This window comes from Pelophylax lessonae (assembly GCF_965119305.1).
Source record: "Pelophylax lessonae genome assembly, chromosome: 7".
In the NCBI taxonomy this organism is placed as follows: domain Eukaryota; kingdom Metazoa; phylum Chordata; class Amphibia; order Anura; family Ranidae; genus Pelophylax; species Pelophylax lessonae.
In genome coordinates this window covers 112534089-112548126 of record NC_138774.1, presented here as the reverse complement: position 1 = coordinate 112548126, position 14038 = coordinate 112534089, and the positions used below count along the sequence as shown (strand labels likewise).

At 41.0% G+C, this 14038-nt stretch overlaps 1 protein-coding gene across 1 annotated transcript in view; it reads left to right on the top strand.

The window, feature by feature from the left end:
* Positions 1-11681: 11681 nt before the first annotated feature.
* The window catches only part of LOC309560917 (sodium- and chloride-dependent neutral and basic amino acid transporter B(0+)-like), an 84456-nt gene continuing 82099 nt past the window's right edge, over positions 11682-14038 (top strand). The window contains exon 1 of the mRNA XM_082264607.1: positions 11682-12010. Within this exon, the coding sequence (XP_082120733.1) occupies positions 11948-12010 (63 nt within the window). The 5' untranslated portion in view covers positions 11682-11947. The remainder of the gene's footprint in view (positions 12011-14038) is intronic.

Sequence of the window (14038 nt, the reverse complement as noted above, 5' to 3'; positions counted from 1 at the left end):
AGTTATGTCACTAATTTTGTTTCGTTGATTTGTTTCAGAAAATGTGTAGTTTCTTTTCGCTTTCAGTAAACTTTGTTTCGTTTATGAATTTTCAAACGAATTCCACATCTTTGGAACAATTTGAATTCGGATCAGTCGAGAGATGATCGACCGATTCCAATTCAGTGTTAAGAATGGCTGGTTGTTACGCAGTGGGCTGGGAAGCCAGCTGCTGCATCCTTAACAACTGATGACTTATCAGCTGTCATCGGGCTCTACATCAGGGGACATCGTTTTTTTTTTTTTTTTTAATAATGACCCCCCCATGTAGATATATGTTACGCCTCCTGCCCCTTGTCACGTCATCAACCCAGCATGCCCCAGTCAGTGACGTCACAAGGGGGCTTGGGTCCCCCGCTAACGTCATCGGGTAACCCCACCCCTTATCTATTTAAGAAAGTTCAGATAAAGGAGCAGGCAGTCGGCAGGGAGCTTTCAACAAGGCCAGAGGTTTTTTTTTCCAGGTCTTGCGGTGCGGCAGGTGGAGTGAGACAGATCTATATCGGGGGACATTGTTTTTTTTTTTAAATAATGTTCCCCCTGATGTAGATCCATCTCACACCACCTGCCGCACTGCAAACCCAAAAAAACAAAAACCTCTGGTTCTGTTGATGGCTCCCCACCGACTGCCTGCTCCTCCATCTGACATTTCTTTAAAGGCACCGAGTCACCTGATGACCTCAGCGGACAATCCGCCCCTTGTGATGTCATTGACCCAGCATGCTCCAGTAGGTGAAGTCACAAGGGGCAGCGTCACCCGCTGACATCACTGGGTGACCCCACCCCTTACCTATTTAAGAAATTTCAGAAGGAGGAGCAGGCAGTGGGTGCGGAGTCTTCGACAAGACTGGAGGGTTTTTTCGCTTTGTTTTTTTTTGCTCTGGCAGGTGTGGCGGTGCAGCCGGCACCGTGAGATGGATCTACATCGGGGGACATTGTTTTTATTTTTTAATCAAGGAATTGTCAAAAACTTGTGTAATGTCTTTATTCACTTTGTACACTTTTTTGGTGAATGGGTAGTGATACTATGTACCCAATACTTTTTCACAAGAGGGGTGGGATCTCGGACCCCCTAGTTAAAAGGGGCTTCCAGCTCGATAAGCCCCCCAACCACAGACCCCCACAACCACTGCTCAAGGTTGTGGGGAAGAGGCCCTTCTCCCCATCAAAATGGGTACAAGGTGCTTTGGGGAGCACACCCCCATGTTGAGTGGCATATAGCCTGGTATGGGTCAGGAGGGGGGGAGCGATCGCTCATACCCCCCCCCTTTCCTGACCTGCCAGGCTGAATGCTCGGATAAGGGTCTGGTATAGATTTGGGGGGGGGGTCCACGTCATTTAATAAAAAAAATTGGCATTTTTCTTTTAGATCCTTCTATTGCAGGCATTCTTTTGTTTTAAATTTCAGCTGTCAGTGGGGAAGCCCACTGACAGTTAATGAGTCATCAGTAGGGATGGGCCGAACACCCCCCCCGTTCGGTTGGCAGCAAAAGTCCCAAATTGGGGAAATGTTCTAACCTAAATGGCGAACCCTATTGAAGTCTATGGGAGCCAAACAGGAGAAATCTAAAGTGTCAATTTTGAAGGCTTATACGCAAGTAATTGGCCATAAAAGGGGTATGGGGGTCTGGGTACTGCCCTGGGGGACATGTATCAATAAAAAAAAATATGTGATTTTTAATTATGCTAAAAAGTACAACAATAAAAATGATACATTTCTTTAAATATAGTACCTGGGGGACCCCTCAATGTGCCTGAAAAGTTGTGCATCTGTAGCATGCATAAAACATGCTACAGCAAAAACGAGACAAATCCTACTTAAAATGACTTGCGGTTACAATTGTTGTCACCTAGCTATTAAAAAATAAAGAATAAATCGGAATGGGGTCAACCCCCCCTTCCCCCAAGTCCATACCGGGCCCTTTGGATCTGGTATTCATTTTAAGGAGAACTCCACGTCAAATTTTTTAAAAAAATAGCGTGGGGTCCCCCCCAGAATTCATACCAGACCCTTATCCAAGCAGATCATGAATAGGGAGGGGACGAGCAAGTGCAACCCTTCCTGAATCATACCAGGCCACATGCCTGCCCCCCTACCCTAAAGCACCTTGTGGGCCTCTTCCCAACAAACCTAGACTGTGGTTGTTGGTTTCTCTGGGTGGGGGGCTTATCGGAATAAGGGCTCCCAGATCCCGCCAAATAGCCACAAGAAACTGTTTTTTGACAAACCCTTTATTAAAAAATAAAAAAATAGTGTCCCTCGATGTAAATCCATAATCAATCACAACAACCACCGAATCTGAAAAATAAAAAAAAATAAAACGATTTAGCCTCCTGGGAGACCTCCCACCGTCTGCATGCTCAGCACTTTAACAGTCATGATTGACGATGGATTTACATCAAGGGACCTTATTTTTTTATTTTTTAATAAAGGACTTGTCAAAAACTGTTTCTTGTGGTTACTTTTTTAAACTTTTTTTTGTGAATGGGTAGGGGACCGATGTACCTGATACCCATTCACATAGGAAGGAGACCAGGATCTAAAGGGGACTTCCAGACTCCGATAAGCCCCTCACCCGCAGACCCCAACAACCACAGCCCAGGGTTGTCAGGAAGAGGCCTTTGTCTCCATCAACATGGTGACAAGGTGCTTTGGGGGGGCAGAGCCCAAAAGCACCCACCCTCCATGTTTAGGGCATGTGGCCTAGTATGGCTCGCTCATCCCCTCCCCTTTCCTGACCTACTGGCCTGGTATGGATTTCCTGACCTAAGGGTCTGGTATGGATTTTGGGGGGAACCCCATGCCGGTTTTTTCTTTATTTTTTTTATATATACTTTATACCTTATATATACTTATATAATTTACACAGTATATATAAATATATATATATATATATATATATATATATATATATATATATGTGTGTGTATATATATATATACAAATATATATATATACTTTTTTTTTATTCAGCTGTCAGCGGGGAAATCCATTGACAGCTAATGACTCATCGGTTGTTAAGGACGCCGCGGCTGGCTTCCCAGCCCCGCTCCTTAACAATAAGCTTACACTGCACCCTGATTGGGCAAAGCTTTGCCCAATCAAGGTGCAGAATGCACTGTGCAGTGCTCAGTGCATTGCAGGGTGTTCGTCGGGGGGCACATTCTTTACAATTCCATTTGGAGATTCGGATACATCCGAATCTCCGAATAACCAAAAAATTGTCTGAATTTGTATTCATATCGGAATGAATTGCACATGTTTAGTAGAACTTAAGGTAAGTTTTTTTTTCCGTTTTGGAAGTAGGGAGTGAAAGAGGGTTATAACCATTGTCAGTTTTCTTTCTATCTGTAGGCACTGGGAGATTTTTCTTTACCTCCTGTCCAATAGCCACAGTAGGAAGTAGGAGGAAATCCCTCCAAAATAAGAGAAATCTCTGGTAGTCACCAGAGTCAACAGAACTAGTGTCCCAGTTGCAAGATTTTCCCTCAATTCCCGTTCTGGTGACCACTTAGAATTAGGTAATTTTCTTTCACTTTCACTCTTAGTGAAAATGGTAAACAGGATAAAATAGAGAGGCTATATCTCCCTCTCTGTTTTAATCCTCTTCCACTCTATCCAAAACTAAAATAAAGTTTTGCCTTCCTTTATACTTTATCCACTTGCTGATTGCCTCCTGTAGCATTACTGCTACAGGGCGGCTCCGCTGCGTAGGATCATGTAAATATATGGGGTTTGCATTTCCGGGGGGGGGTACCACCTTCCTGTCCAGGCTGTGCTGTCATTCACTACAGCAGAAGCAGATCAGCAGGTCCCAGCTAGCAAATGATTTATGGCCGGAACCTGCTGATCAGCTAAACGAATGACAGAAAACAACACAGGGCTCTCTACAGACAGCAACGATTTGTCATTTTTTTCTTTCTCCGTGTAAAGGGAGTAAAAACCGGCACATTTCTTAGTGAAACGGCGCACAGTACACACAGTCAACATTGTTGGGAACACAGTTAACCCCTTGATTGCCCCTAAAAGTTAACCCCTTCCCAAGGAAACATCCTCATCTTTATCATATACATCATACTGTATATTGATATTACTCTGCCATAGATACACTACACATCTGTTTATTTTTCTTAACAATCAGAGGTAAAACATTTCAAATCCAAATCCAAGTACCTGCGGTGATAAAGTATCTAAAAAAATAAACCCATTTAGTCTCATTTTGAAATGTATGTCTTGTCAATTTTGAATCCTGCAAAGCCTTGCAACCTTAATGATCTCACAGATTTCTAATCCTTTTGTTATGTGTGTGATAACATTCAGTTGTATCTAGTTCTTAACTCCTTTAGGGTCCATTCAGACTAGCGCGATTTGTCAGGCGACTTGTCAGCGCTCGGTCGCTCGCCATTGATTAGCACAGGACCCGTTCTAATAGGAGTGACACAAGTCGCTCCGACTTAGAAAAAGGGTCCTGTACTACTTTGGGGCGACCTGGAGGCGACTTTCATTGACTTAAATTATATTATTATATACGCTGTGCACCGCGACTTCACAGGTCGCCCCACAAAGTCGGATCGCGCCAGTCTGAATGGGCTGTTACTCCTAAGGGTAAAACAAACATTAATACCTAAGCACAATTTTGCAATTTTGATATGTGTTAGTAAAATTGTACATATCATCACAACTGAAAAGAAAAACTGGCCCAAAAAAGTAAACAAAATCATTTTTTTTTTAAATGTAGCTGTATATTTCTTGCTACTGCCAACACCTACCACCAAAGAACAACTCAAAATAAATTCTGCTCAGCGACAATTGCAGTGATACCACATATGTTAATGTTAGTTGTGTATGTACCCGTAGTACAGCACAGAAACAATAGTGTGCATTTTGCTATTTTTTATCCTACCTAAAACACACTAACACTAACTGACATTGATACTAATTTAAACAATGCTTCTTTAAAAAAAAAAAAAAAAACTGCCAAAAATATACAGACCCTGACCTTTGATCCTTACTTCACCTAAACACTAACCTTGGCACTGACCTAGATCAAACCTTGATCTAGGTATTTTTTCTTTATTTTTTATTTTTCTTACTTTTTTTTACACAGTTTTGTTTATTTTTCTCTCTGCAAGGAGAGAAACTGATCTTCACAGTGATTGATCACGATAGCCAATCAGAGGCCATTACAGAGATCAGGTGACCTGGAACCAGGAGTTTAGTTCCGATCATTAGTACAGGACCCGGGCTCCCAGTGGGACCCCAGTCTCTTTGCTGGGAGCGGGCTGTGCAATGTGCTCCCAGCACACAGACATATACGCATATGTGTGACCCCATGGAAAAAAAGCCCAGTCCAGCGAGGCCGCATAGATGCATACTGTAGATGGGAAGGGGTTAAGCTGGCCATAGATGGTTCAAATCTCGACTGGTTCAGCAGGGACTAGCCAAGATTCAAACCATGTATGGGTAGGCTGATTGTGCAAGCCTTTTTTCTCATAGAATTTATTTTACTTATTTTTTAGAACCTGTAATGAGTTAGGACCTGTAAAGATAAGCTATGACTTTTTCTTCGAGAAACTGTCACATGATAGACAACCACCAGCCAATTTAGCTGTGGCCAGGGACTTCCCCATCCTGCAGCTACATGTAATACAAGATGTTGGGATGCTGGTGACATCATTGACCTAATATGGTCACATGGTGTACCTGTCACTTCCAAAAAAACAATTAAAGTCCACCTTGTAAAAGAACACAGTTAATAATCAGCTGTCTTGTTGCTTGCTCCACCATGTGGCTCTGTTGCAGAGCGGCCGCTGCCTAAAGTATCTTCTGCATCCAGCTTCAGGAAGTGTTGGATGTCTGGTTTCCCTCTGCATTCTGTTTTCCTCCCGCCAACCTCTACCTCACTACAGAACACAACCTCAAAAAGATTTATAAAACACTGGTGTGCAAAGCTGGACAATCAGACAAAATTTAGCTGAACATGTGTAATCTCACTAGAATCATCATGGGGGGAACAGAATATTGGCTGTGGAACTGGAGGGTACAGGAGACAGAGAGGGAACATCATGGACAACTGGGATAATGAGCTGAATAGGAGACAATTGCTTGGAAGATAATTGTGTTACAGAGAAAGTGCAGACTGTCCTTATAATTTCATAATTTCATAAAAATTTGTCAAAACAAACTTGAGCTGCAATGTTTCTTGTATTATGCTTGTTGCTGAAAGTAACAAGTAAGTAATAACTGTTTATAAATACATGCTCCAAATTATAGGAACTTTGCCAAATTAACTCTTAAAAACTTGAAAGAAAATACACAGTAGGAGCAGCAAACTGAACAGTCTTATACCATCTGTATTTCGTCTCAGTTATCCACACTACTCTATACAAAAACAAGCCTCTGGGGTTGGGATTAAGTCAGCACTAACCAAGAATTATACGTATCAGTGAAAAAATATTTAGATAATTTATTGATACAAAAGATTAAAAATTACATCTGAAAAAACAAGTTAGCGACAAATGTCATAAAGAACATAACAATGAAGATTGTAGACATAATACATGACATCTAATACATGATATCTAACGCGTTTCGAGGACTTCCCCAGAGGTGTCTGAGGATGGCAGAAGTTACTATCTGAAATATAAAAGCAGACATAAATATAGAGAACATCACATATGTCCAACAACTAAGGTTGGAGTTCACAAAAATAATTAAGATAAGTAATGCTTCAACACTAACCAATCAAACAAGTGGATAGATGTAGATAACAAATATGCCACTACAAATAAAACCAGGAAGAATATATGAAGATGCCGCCACCATGCAGGTTCCCACCGCAAGGTTGAGACAGGCAAGCCCTGGGGAGCTGGGCTGTTGAGATCTCTCTTGGAGGACAAGGGCTGGAGGTCAGTCTTAGTGTTGTTAGGGGGCTGTAAAGGCACGAGGAATGAGTAGTAATTTCTCACTCAATAAATAGTACTACAGTGCAATATATTTTACCTTCTAAAATTTGATTTAAATTTTAAAATGTACCCCCATAACAAATCAATTTGTAAGGATTCCTATATTTTAGATGAAAGAGCTGTTCAAAAAATGCCACCATGAAAGCCTGGTGGTAAATGTCCCCAGCCAAACATTTTGTGTATAGATAGGGAGTCTCCTAGAGCTGGTAATCTGTGGAGCTACAAAAGATACAATAGTAAGTGAGGGAATTCCTAAGAGGTATTGCTAGTAGATTGCAAAAAAAGGCAACAAAGTCTATACTGCCATAATCTTACTTGAAAACTCCCAATAGTAAACAGTTACCTTAGTGCAGGTAGAACCTACATGCATGGCATCCAGAAAGCACTAGTGCTAATTTTGTACACATGAGCCAGATATAAAGGTCAGACAGGCTTGAAAGCCAACCAGTCATGTGAGCTGGTTACTTCAGTGGCCAATGGAGAAATAGTTAGGCCACTCATTATAATGTAGGCAGTACCCGTGGCTCACAGAGGTCTCCCGGCAGGCGTAACCCCACTCATAGTGCACGATGATAGCATGCGTCTCAATGGCGCACAGAGATGCCTGGACTAGGAAGGGGTACAGAATAAGGCTTGGAGGAATTCCCCCCCCCTTTTTTTTTGGTAGACCAGTTCAGATCTAAAATGATCCAATCTATCAGGGCTCTATTTTGATTGCAAGATAGTCTCGCCCATCCTTCGATGTCCTTCCTGACACTTGCCTTACAACTCCTGCCCCCCTTGGATGAATTCGTAGAATGTGCTGTACCACAATGAGGTTCCCAGTCGCTACTTCTTTGCACAAGAGAACATTCCAGCTCTGTACCATCACATGAAAGGCAATGGTTTGGCATCCTTGGGCAAGGCAGTATGCAGCAAGGTCCACATAATGCTGACACGTGGTCCAGCAAGCATGGTCAAGCATAATATATTTAGTTCACAGCACACTGTGTAACTCTGCTTGCTTGCAACTAGGAAGGATGAAGGACAAGTCTCAGTTCTGGAGCTTGTTTTGCCACCACTTCTCCATACAGCTAATGGTGATAATGCAAGATCCTCAAAGCCCTCTTCTGCTAAATTGTTTTATGAACTATCAGTACCCCCTAAGCGGTCAAGGGGTTATTCAATGAGTCAGGCTAAAAGATGCCATGCAGTGCTTCAGCTGGTCTGTCTAGGGGACAGGAGCCACACCAGAGCAGAGATTCTTTCAACTCTGTGCAGGGGCAGGCCAGGAGGTGGTTGACACCATGGCAGCTTGAGCCAGGAATGGTAATGTGTGATAGTGGCACTAACCTTCTGTCCACCCTTCAACATGTAATGTTGACATCTGTACCATGCCTAGCACATGTCCTCAATTTGGTGGTGCATCATTCCTTTAACAGTTATTCACTTCTAAGGCAGGCCAGAAGAGTCTGTAGCCATTGCAGGCGGTCATACATAGCCAGTTGGTTGGCAGAAATTCAGCGGGAATTCAACATTCTGATTTGTGACATGCCCACCAGGTGAAACTCGACTTTGGCAATGCTGCAGCAGCTGCACATGCAGCAGAGGGCCACCAATGAGTACCTGTTTGAGTATGGCACAAGGACAGGCTAAGGGGAGCTTGGCTTTTTTTTCCCAATGCCAATGGCTGCTGATAAAGGACACATGCACTATACTGTCACCATCTGAGGAGGCAGCAAGGATGGTGAATGGTGACAATGCATGCATCAGTGACACTATCTCCCTTGTGTTCCTGCTGGAGCATACTCTGCATGGCTATATGGACAAGCAAATCAAGGCAGAGCAGTGGGAGGAAGAGGAGGACTTCCTTTCCTCTCAAAGCCCGCTTTATGCGGACACCATTCTTGCAACACCACAGAACACAAAAGAGGAGAGGGAGGATGATTCTGGCAGTTTTGGAGGCATTGAAGCAGAGGAAGATGTACGTCAAACCTTAAGAGATGGGCTTCAGTCCCCAGAAACCTTGGGAGTAGTATGTGGCTGGGAGAAGGCAGTTCCAGATAGTGCAATTCTCAGTGACCCCGAGAACTCTGCTTGTCATGCCTCCACAAACTTGTGGTGCATGGGCTCCCATATTCTTTAAAGCTTGCAAAAGGACCCCAAGTATTTCTGGCATTAGGAGAAGGATCATTATTGGTTGGCAACCCTCCTTGACCACCGTTAAAAGGTTACATAAACTTCTCTCTTTAAGAGAAGTTTATGTAACACCTTACCAGACTCTGGTAGATTACAATCTCATGGAAAAGGTAGTTTTGAGGCTTCTGTTGGTCAAAGGAGGAGCGTCGAGTGATGCATTTAACATTATTTTTATTCCTCGGCACCAAGGGCATTCAGCTTCCACATCCCATCGGCAGGGTCTGCATCACATGGTGGAAGATTATCCATGGGTGAAAACAAACATAGAGAGATTTCCAGTAGACAATCCACTGAGTTACTGGGTTTTGAAAATAGACCACTGGAAGGAACTTGCCCAGTATTCAGTTGAGCTGCTGGGCTGCCCTGCATCCAGCATGCCTCCTGAATGGGCATTCACTGTTTCCGGAGGTTTTGTAACAGATAAAAGAGTGCTTCTGTCCACAGACTTCATTGACTGGCTGACATTTGTCAAAATAAATCAGTCCTGGATTAGCAGCAGCTATCAACCCCCTGATGTCGATGTCGCTGATTAAATATTTTTGGGATCTGGAATCTTTGCAAGACTGTCTAGGCTGTCTAGCTTTGTGGGTGTTGATTTTATCCTAATCTTTATCTTTTATTTCTTATTAACTTTTTGGTTTAGGTTTCATGGGCACAATTAACTCCCAAGGACCAATTTTTCCTCATCTGTTTGACAAGTGCATATAATTTCAGTTTTTTACAGCAAGACAGCAAGGCCAATTCTTCCTTTCATCAAGAGTACCTCTTTAGGGTTACCGTGTGAAGGCACCCCCAACACTTACAGCCCAATTTTTCATACCTGTTTGACAGGTGCATATAAGTTCAATTTTTACAGAAAGGCCAATCCTTGCTTTCATCCAAGAGTATCTCTAAAGGGATACGGGGTGAAGGCACCACCAACACTCAAAGCCCAATTTTCTGTTACTTCTCACACTGTAAAGGGAGGTGAGCTGGGCTGATGATCTGAGGAAAGTCTGTATGGGGAGGTAAGCTTGCAGTTTCATGTCAGGACTCAGGAGGATTTGTTTGCAGGGACAGGGGAATAAATATGCTGAGAAGAAGGTTCTTATTACCAGTGTTTTTTTGTTGTTTTTGTTTACTTGTGTTTTCCGTTAACCATAATACCTACAGCTCTCTTATATATGGTTTATTAACGTATGCTATTAGATTAATGGTATGCCTCTTCTAGAACTACACCTATACTAAATTAATGCTCCACCCCTAATAAAGTACGTTCTCCACCTATAATAGCTTGCTGAATGCACAGCAAGAAAAGGTTTTCCTGAAAAAGTTTTTGAAATGTTGGCAACTATGGCATTAGCATTATTGCTCTGTGTGCCGACAGAGATTGAAGTTATCTCCCACCATCTGACTCTGCTTCTGTTTGACTGTGCCAATGGGGGGAGATGGGAAAGATCTTCTACTGAGTGGCTCTGCTTATAAGAGAAGTTGAGAAGTCTGTGTGTGTGTGTGTGTGTGTGTGTGTGTGTGTGTGTGTTACAAATCACGGCCTACAAAAATACACAATACCTTAATTCATAGATAAAATTATGCCTGAAAATCCGGAGAACATTCATTAAGCTCTTCATAGAGCAATATATGCTTCTGGATCAGTGCTGTCAGTAGCTGAAAATTTATATTGGCGGGAACCTTTTACATTATTATGAGGGAAAGGGGGGTGGGTACCTATTCTCATGTATAGTTAAAATGTTCTTAACATATACAGTCCTTTTTATTCCTTTTGTAATGCAAAAAAAATTAATTTTAAAAAGCAAGTTGAGTTTATTTATTGAATAAGATGTACTTTTATTTAAAGCATAATCATTTTATATACTCTGCATTTCACCTTCCCACTGTAAAAAAAAATGACTCAATTTGTAAAACTACTCCACACAATTTTTTCTTGCAATTTTTCAAAAAATTTCAATTTTCCCAGAATAAAAACAGGAAAAAAAAATATGTTTTTTTCCCATGGCTTCAAAATTTCTGAAAATATTACATCTCTACCCTTAAACTGGAAAAAAACAATTTTCTTAATCTTACCTGAAGCTGGTAATACATGGATCAAAATTCTGCCGGTTCATCCGGACAAATTTCAATCTATGTATGACGGTTCCTGTATATGAGAAGTTGATCTATTGAACCACTTTTCTTGAACTGGCTTGTTGGCATATTTTCACACGACCAGTGCTTGCAGACAATTGGCCGCTGATTAATGTATAAAGATGGTGGGGAAGTCACCAGAATACAATGACACAGTAGGGAGGATTTCCCCCTTCCACCTTGAATGTGTGGATGGGAAAATTGGTTCCATTTTTTTTCATTCAGTCAGCCAGAAAAAAAACTGAGCCTTGAGTGGCCAGCTTTAAAGTTGGATCCAATGCATATTCATAAAGAATAATTACCAGAAAGAGACACTCACTTAAGGTGGAGCCATACTTCTCACAGACAAATGATTGTGTTCTTGAAGGAGAACTTAGAAATTAGAATTGTTTCACCTTTTGAGCTACAGCATTTCTAGGTGGCTTTGTTAATTCACTTTAAATATTTGCAGAACCCTAAATGTGATTCGTTCTTACTGTGAACTAGGTGTACTGTGGTAGCCTCATCAAGTAATCACAAGAAGTCAATTATTACACTCCTTAATTATATGCTACAGTGTCTTGTTAAACCTTATATCACTCCATCACAGTACTGCAAGGAGGTTACAACAAGGGACTTGCTAACTACTTAAAAGGAGAAAATGGGAAACATAGCATTACCTGGATTTTTAAAATGCTGTAGGAAAAGGTCAACAAAAACTAATGTAAGTCATTTTCAAATAATTTATCTTCCATACATTTTTAGTACATTTATTAGTATTTATCCAACCAGTGTCAAGATTTAATTTTTCAATGCTATGTTATCTATGAATATGACCTTCCCTCCTTCCTTCCCTCCCTCCTTTGCTAGGATTAGAAAGGAAAAAAGTTTTAAACTTGATTTATAATGGAAACTTTTGTGTTATAGTTTGGTACACATAATTAACACATATTACTGTATCATTGCTATATGCACTAAATGTACTAATGGAATAATTTGAAAAGAAAACCATAAGCTATTAAATGGGAAGAATGTACTTGTCTTCAACAGAATTTAATAAAAATCTGCTTGGAAATTTGGGATTCAGAGAGTAGCAACATTCAGCTCTTTATTTTATGGCTATGAGTATTTAGTGCTTTTACGGCTGGACAGACTCCAATGAAAAGCTGATTGAGAGAGAGACCCCAGGGCATAAATCCAAATTGCATGGAAAAACGCATTTCAATCTCAGCTGAACTGCATCTGAATCGCAATGAAAGTGCTCATTGAATTTGAACTAGAAATCTGAATAAGCTCGCACTGCATCAGTGTAAACCTAGCCTAAATGGTGAAATGAAAAAAAAAAAAATTTCAACTTGGTCTTTGTATAAATCAGGGGTTTGCAAAAATTCTAAACCAAGGGCAAGTTTACTGCTCTTTAGACCTTAGCCTCTTGGAGCCTAAGCCTTTTTCTGACATATTTTTTGCTAGAAAATTACTTTGAACCCCCAAACATTATATATATATATATAAATATATATATATTTTTTTTTAGCAGAGACCCTGGAAAATAAAATGGCAACTGTTGCAATATTTTATGTCACACAGCATTTGTGCAGCGGTCTTTCAAATTAAATTTTTTGGGAAGAAATTAATTAAAAAAAAATAAATAAAACTGTAAAGTTAGCCTAATTTTTTTGTATAATGTGAAATATGATGTTACACTGAGTAAATAGATACTTAACATGTCATTCTTTAAAATTGCGCACACTATGGGTACCTAAAAATCTCCCAAGGCGATGCTTTAAACATTTTTAACTGTTACCTGTTTAGAGTTAAAAAGGCGTTCTTGTGCTAGAATTCTTTCTCTCACTGTAATGATCAGGGAGATACCTCACATGTGTTGTTTGAACACCGTTTACATATGCGGGCGCAACTTGTGTATGTGTTCGCTTCTGCGCAAAAGCACAGAGGGACAGAGTGCTTTAAATGTTTTATTTTTTTTCTTAAATTATTTTGTTTTATTTTTTTTATTTTTACACTATTCATTTTGATCACTTTTATTGCTGTCACAAGTCACAAGGAATGTAAATATCCCTTGTGACAGTAATAGGCAGTGACAGGTGCTCTTTATGGAGGGATCTGGGCTCTAAAAGACCCCAAATCCCTCCTTTGTACTTAAAAGCATTAAAAACGACAAGTTTGGCTGTTTTGAATGCTGTCATTTTTTAAAAAAAATCTGGCGCCTTTAAGGCTCCAGTACCCTGATGTGATGTCATGACATCGCTTCCTGCTTTTTACATCGGAGACTCAATCAGAGGCGAATTCAGCTTTGTTCGGGTCTTGGAATTCCCCAGGAGGATTTCTTATACACGCTACATACGCACAATGTGAGTGCATATTTTAATGGGATAAATATGTTTGTTTTAGTCTGCACTTAGAGGCACCTCTTTCTTTTCTCTTTTTTTGCATTCAATTTGGAGAACCTTTGGCTTACTGGTTCTGGAAGGCTGCCCTAATTGTTGGACTTTCCTAGTGCCCCCCTTCCCCTCCCCCCTATCCTAAAATTATTCCATCCATTTGCCCACACCTACTGGACAGTATATGGACTTATATGGACTAATTTTTTTAATATGTGGCTAAGCGCCTGTTATATGTTTTTTTTTTTTTTTGTGCTGGCTGGTCGCTCGGGTCTCCCAGTGGGACGGGGGACCCGGGTGAGCCGCGGAAGGCATCAGAAGGCAGAAACGTCCCCTCCCACTCCTCGTAATGA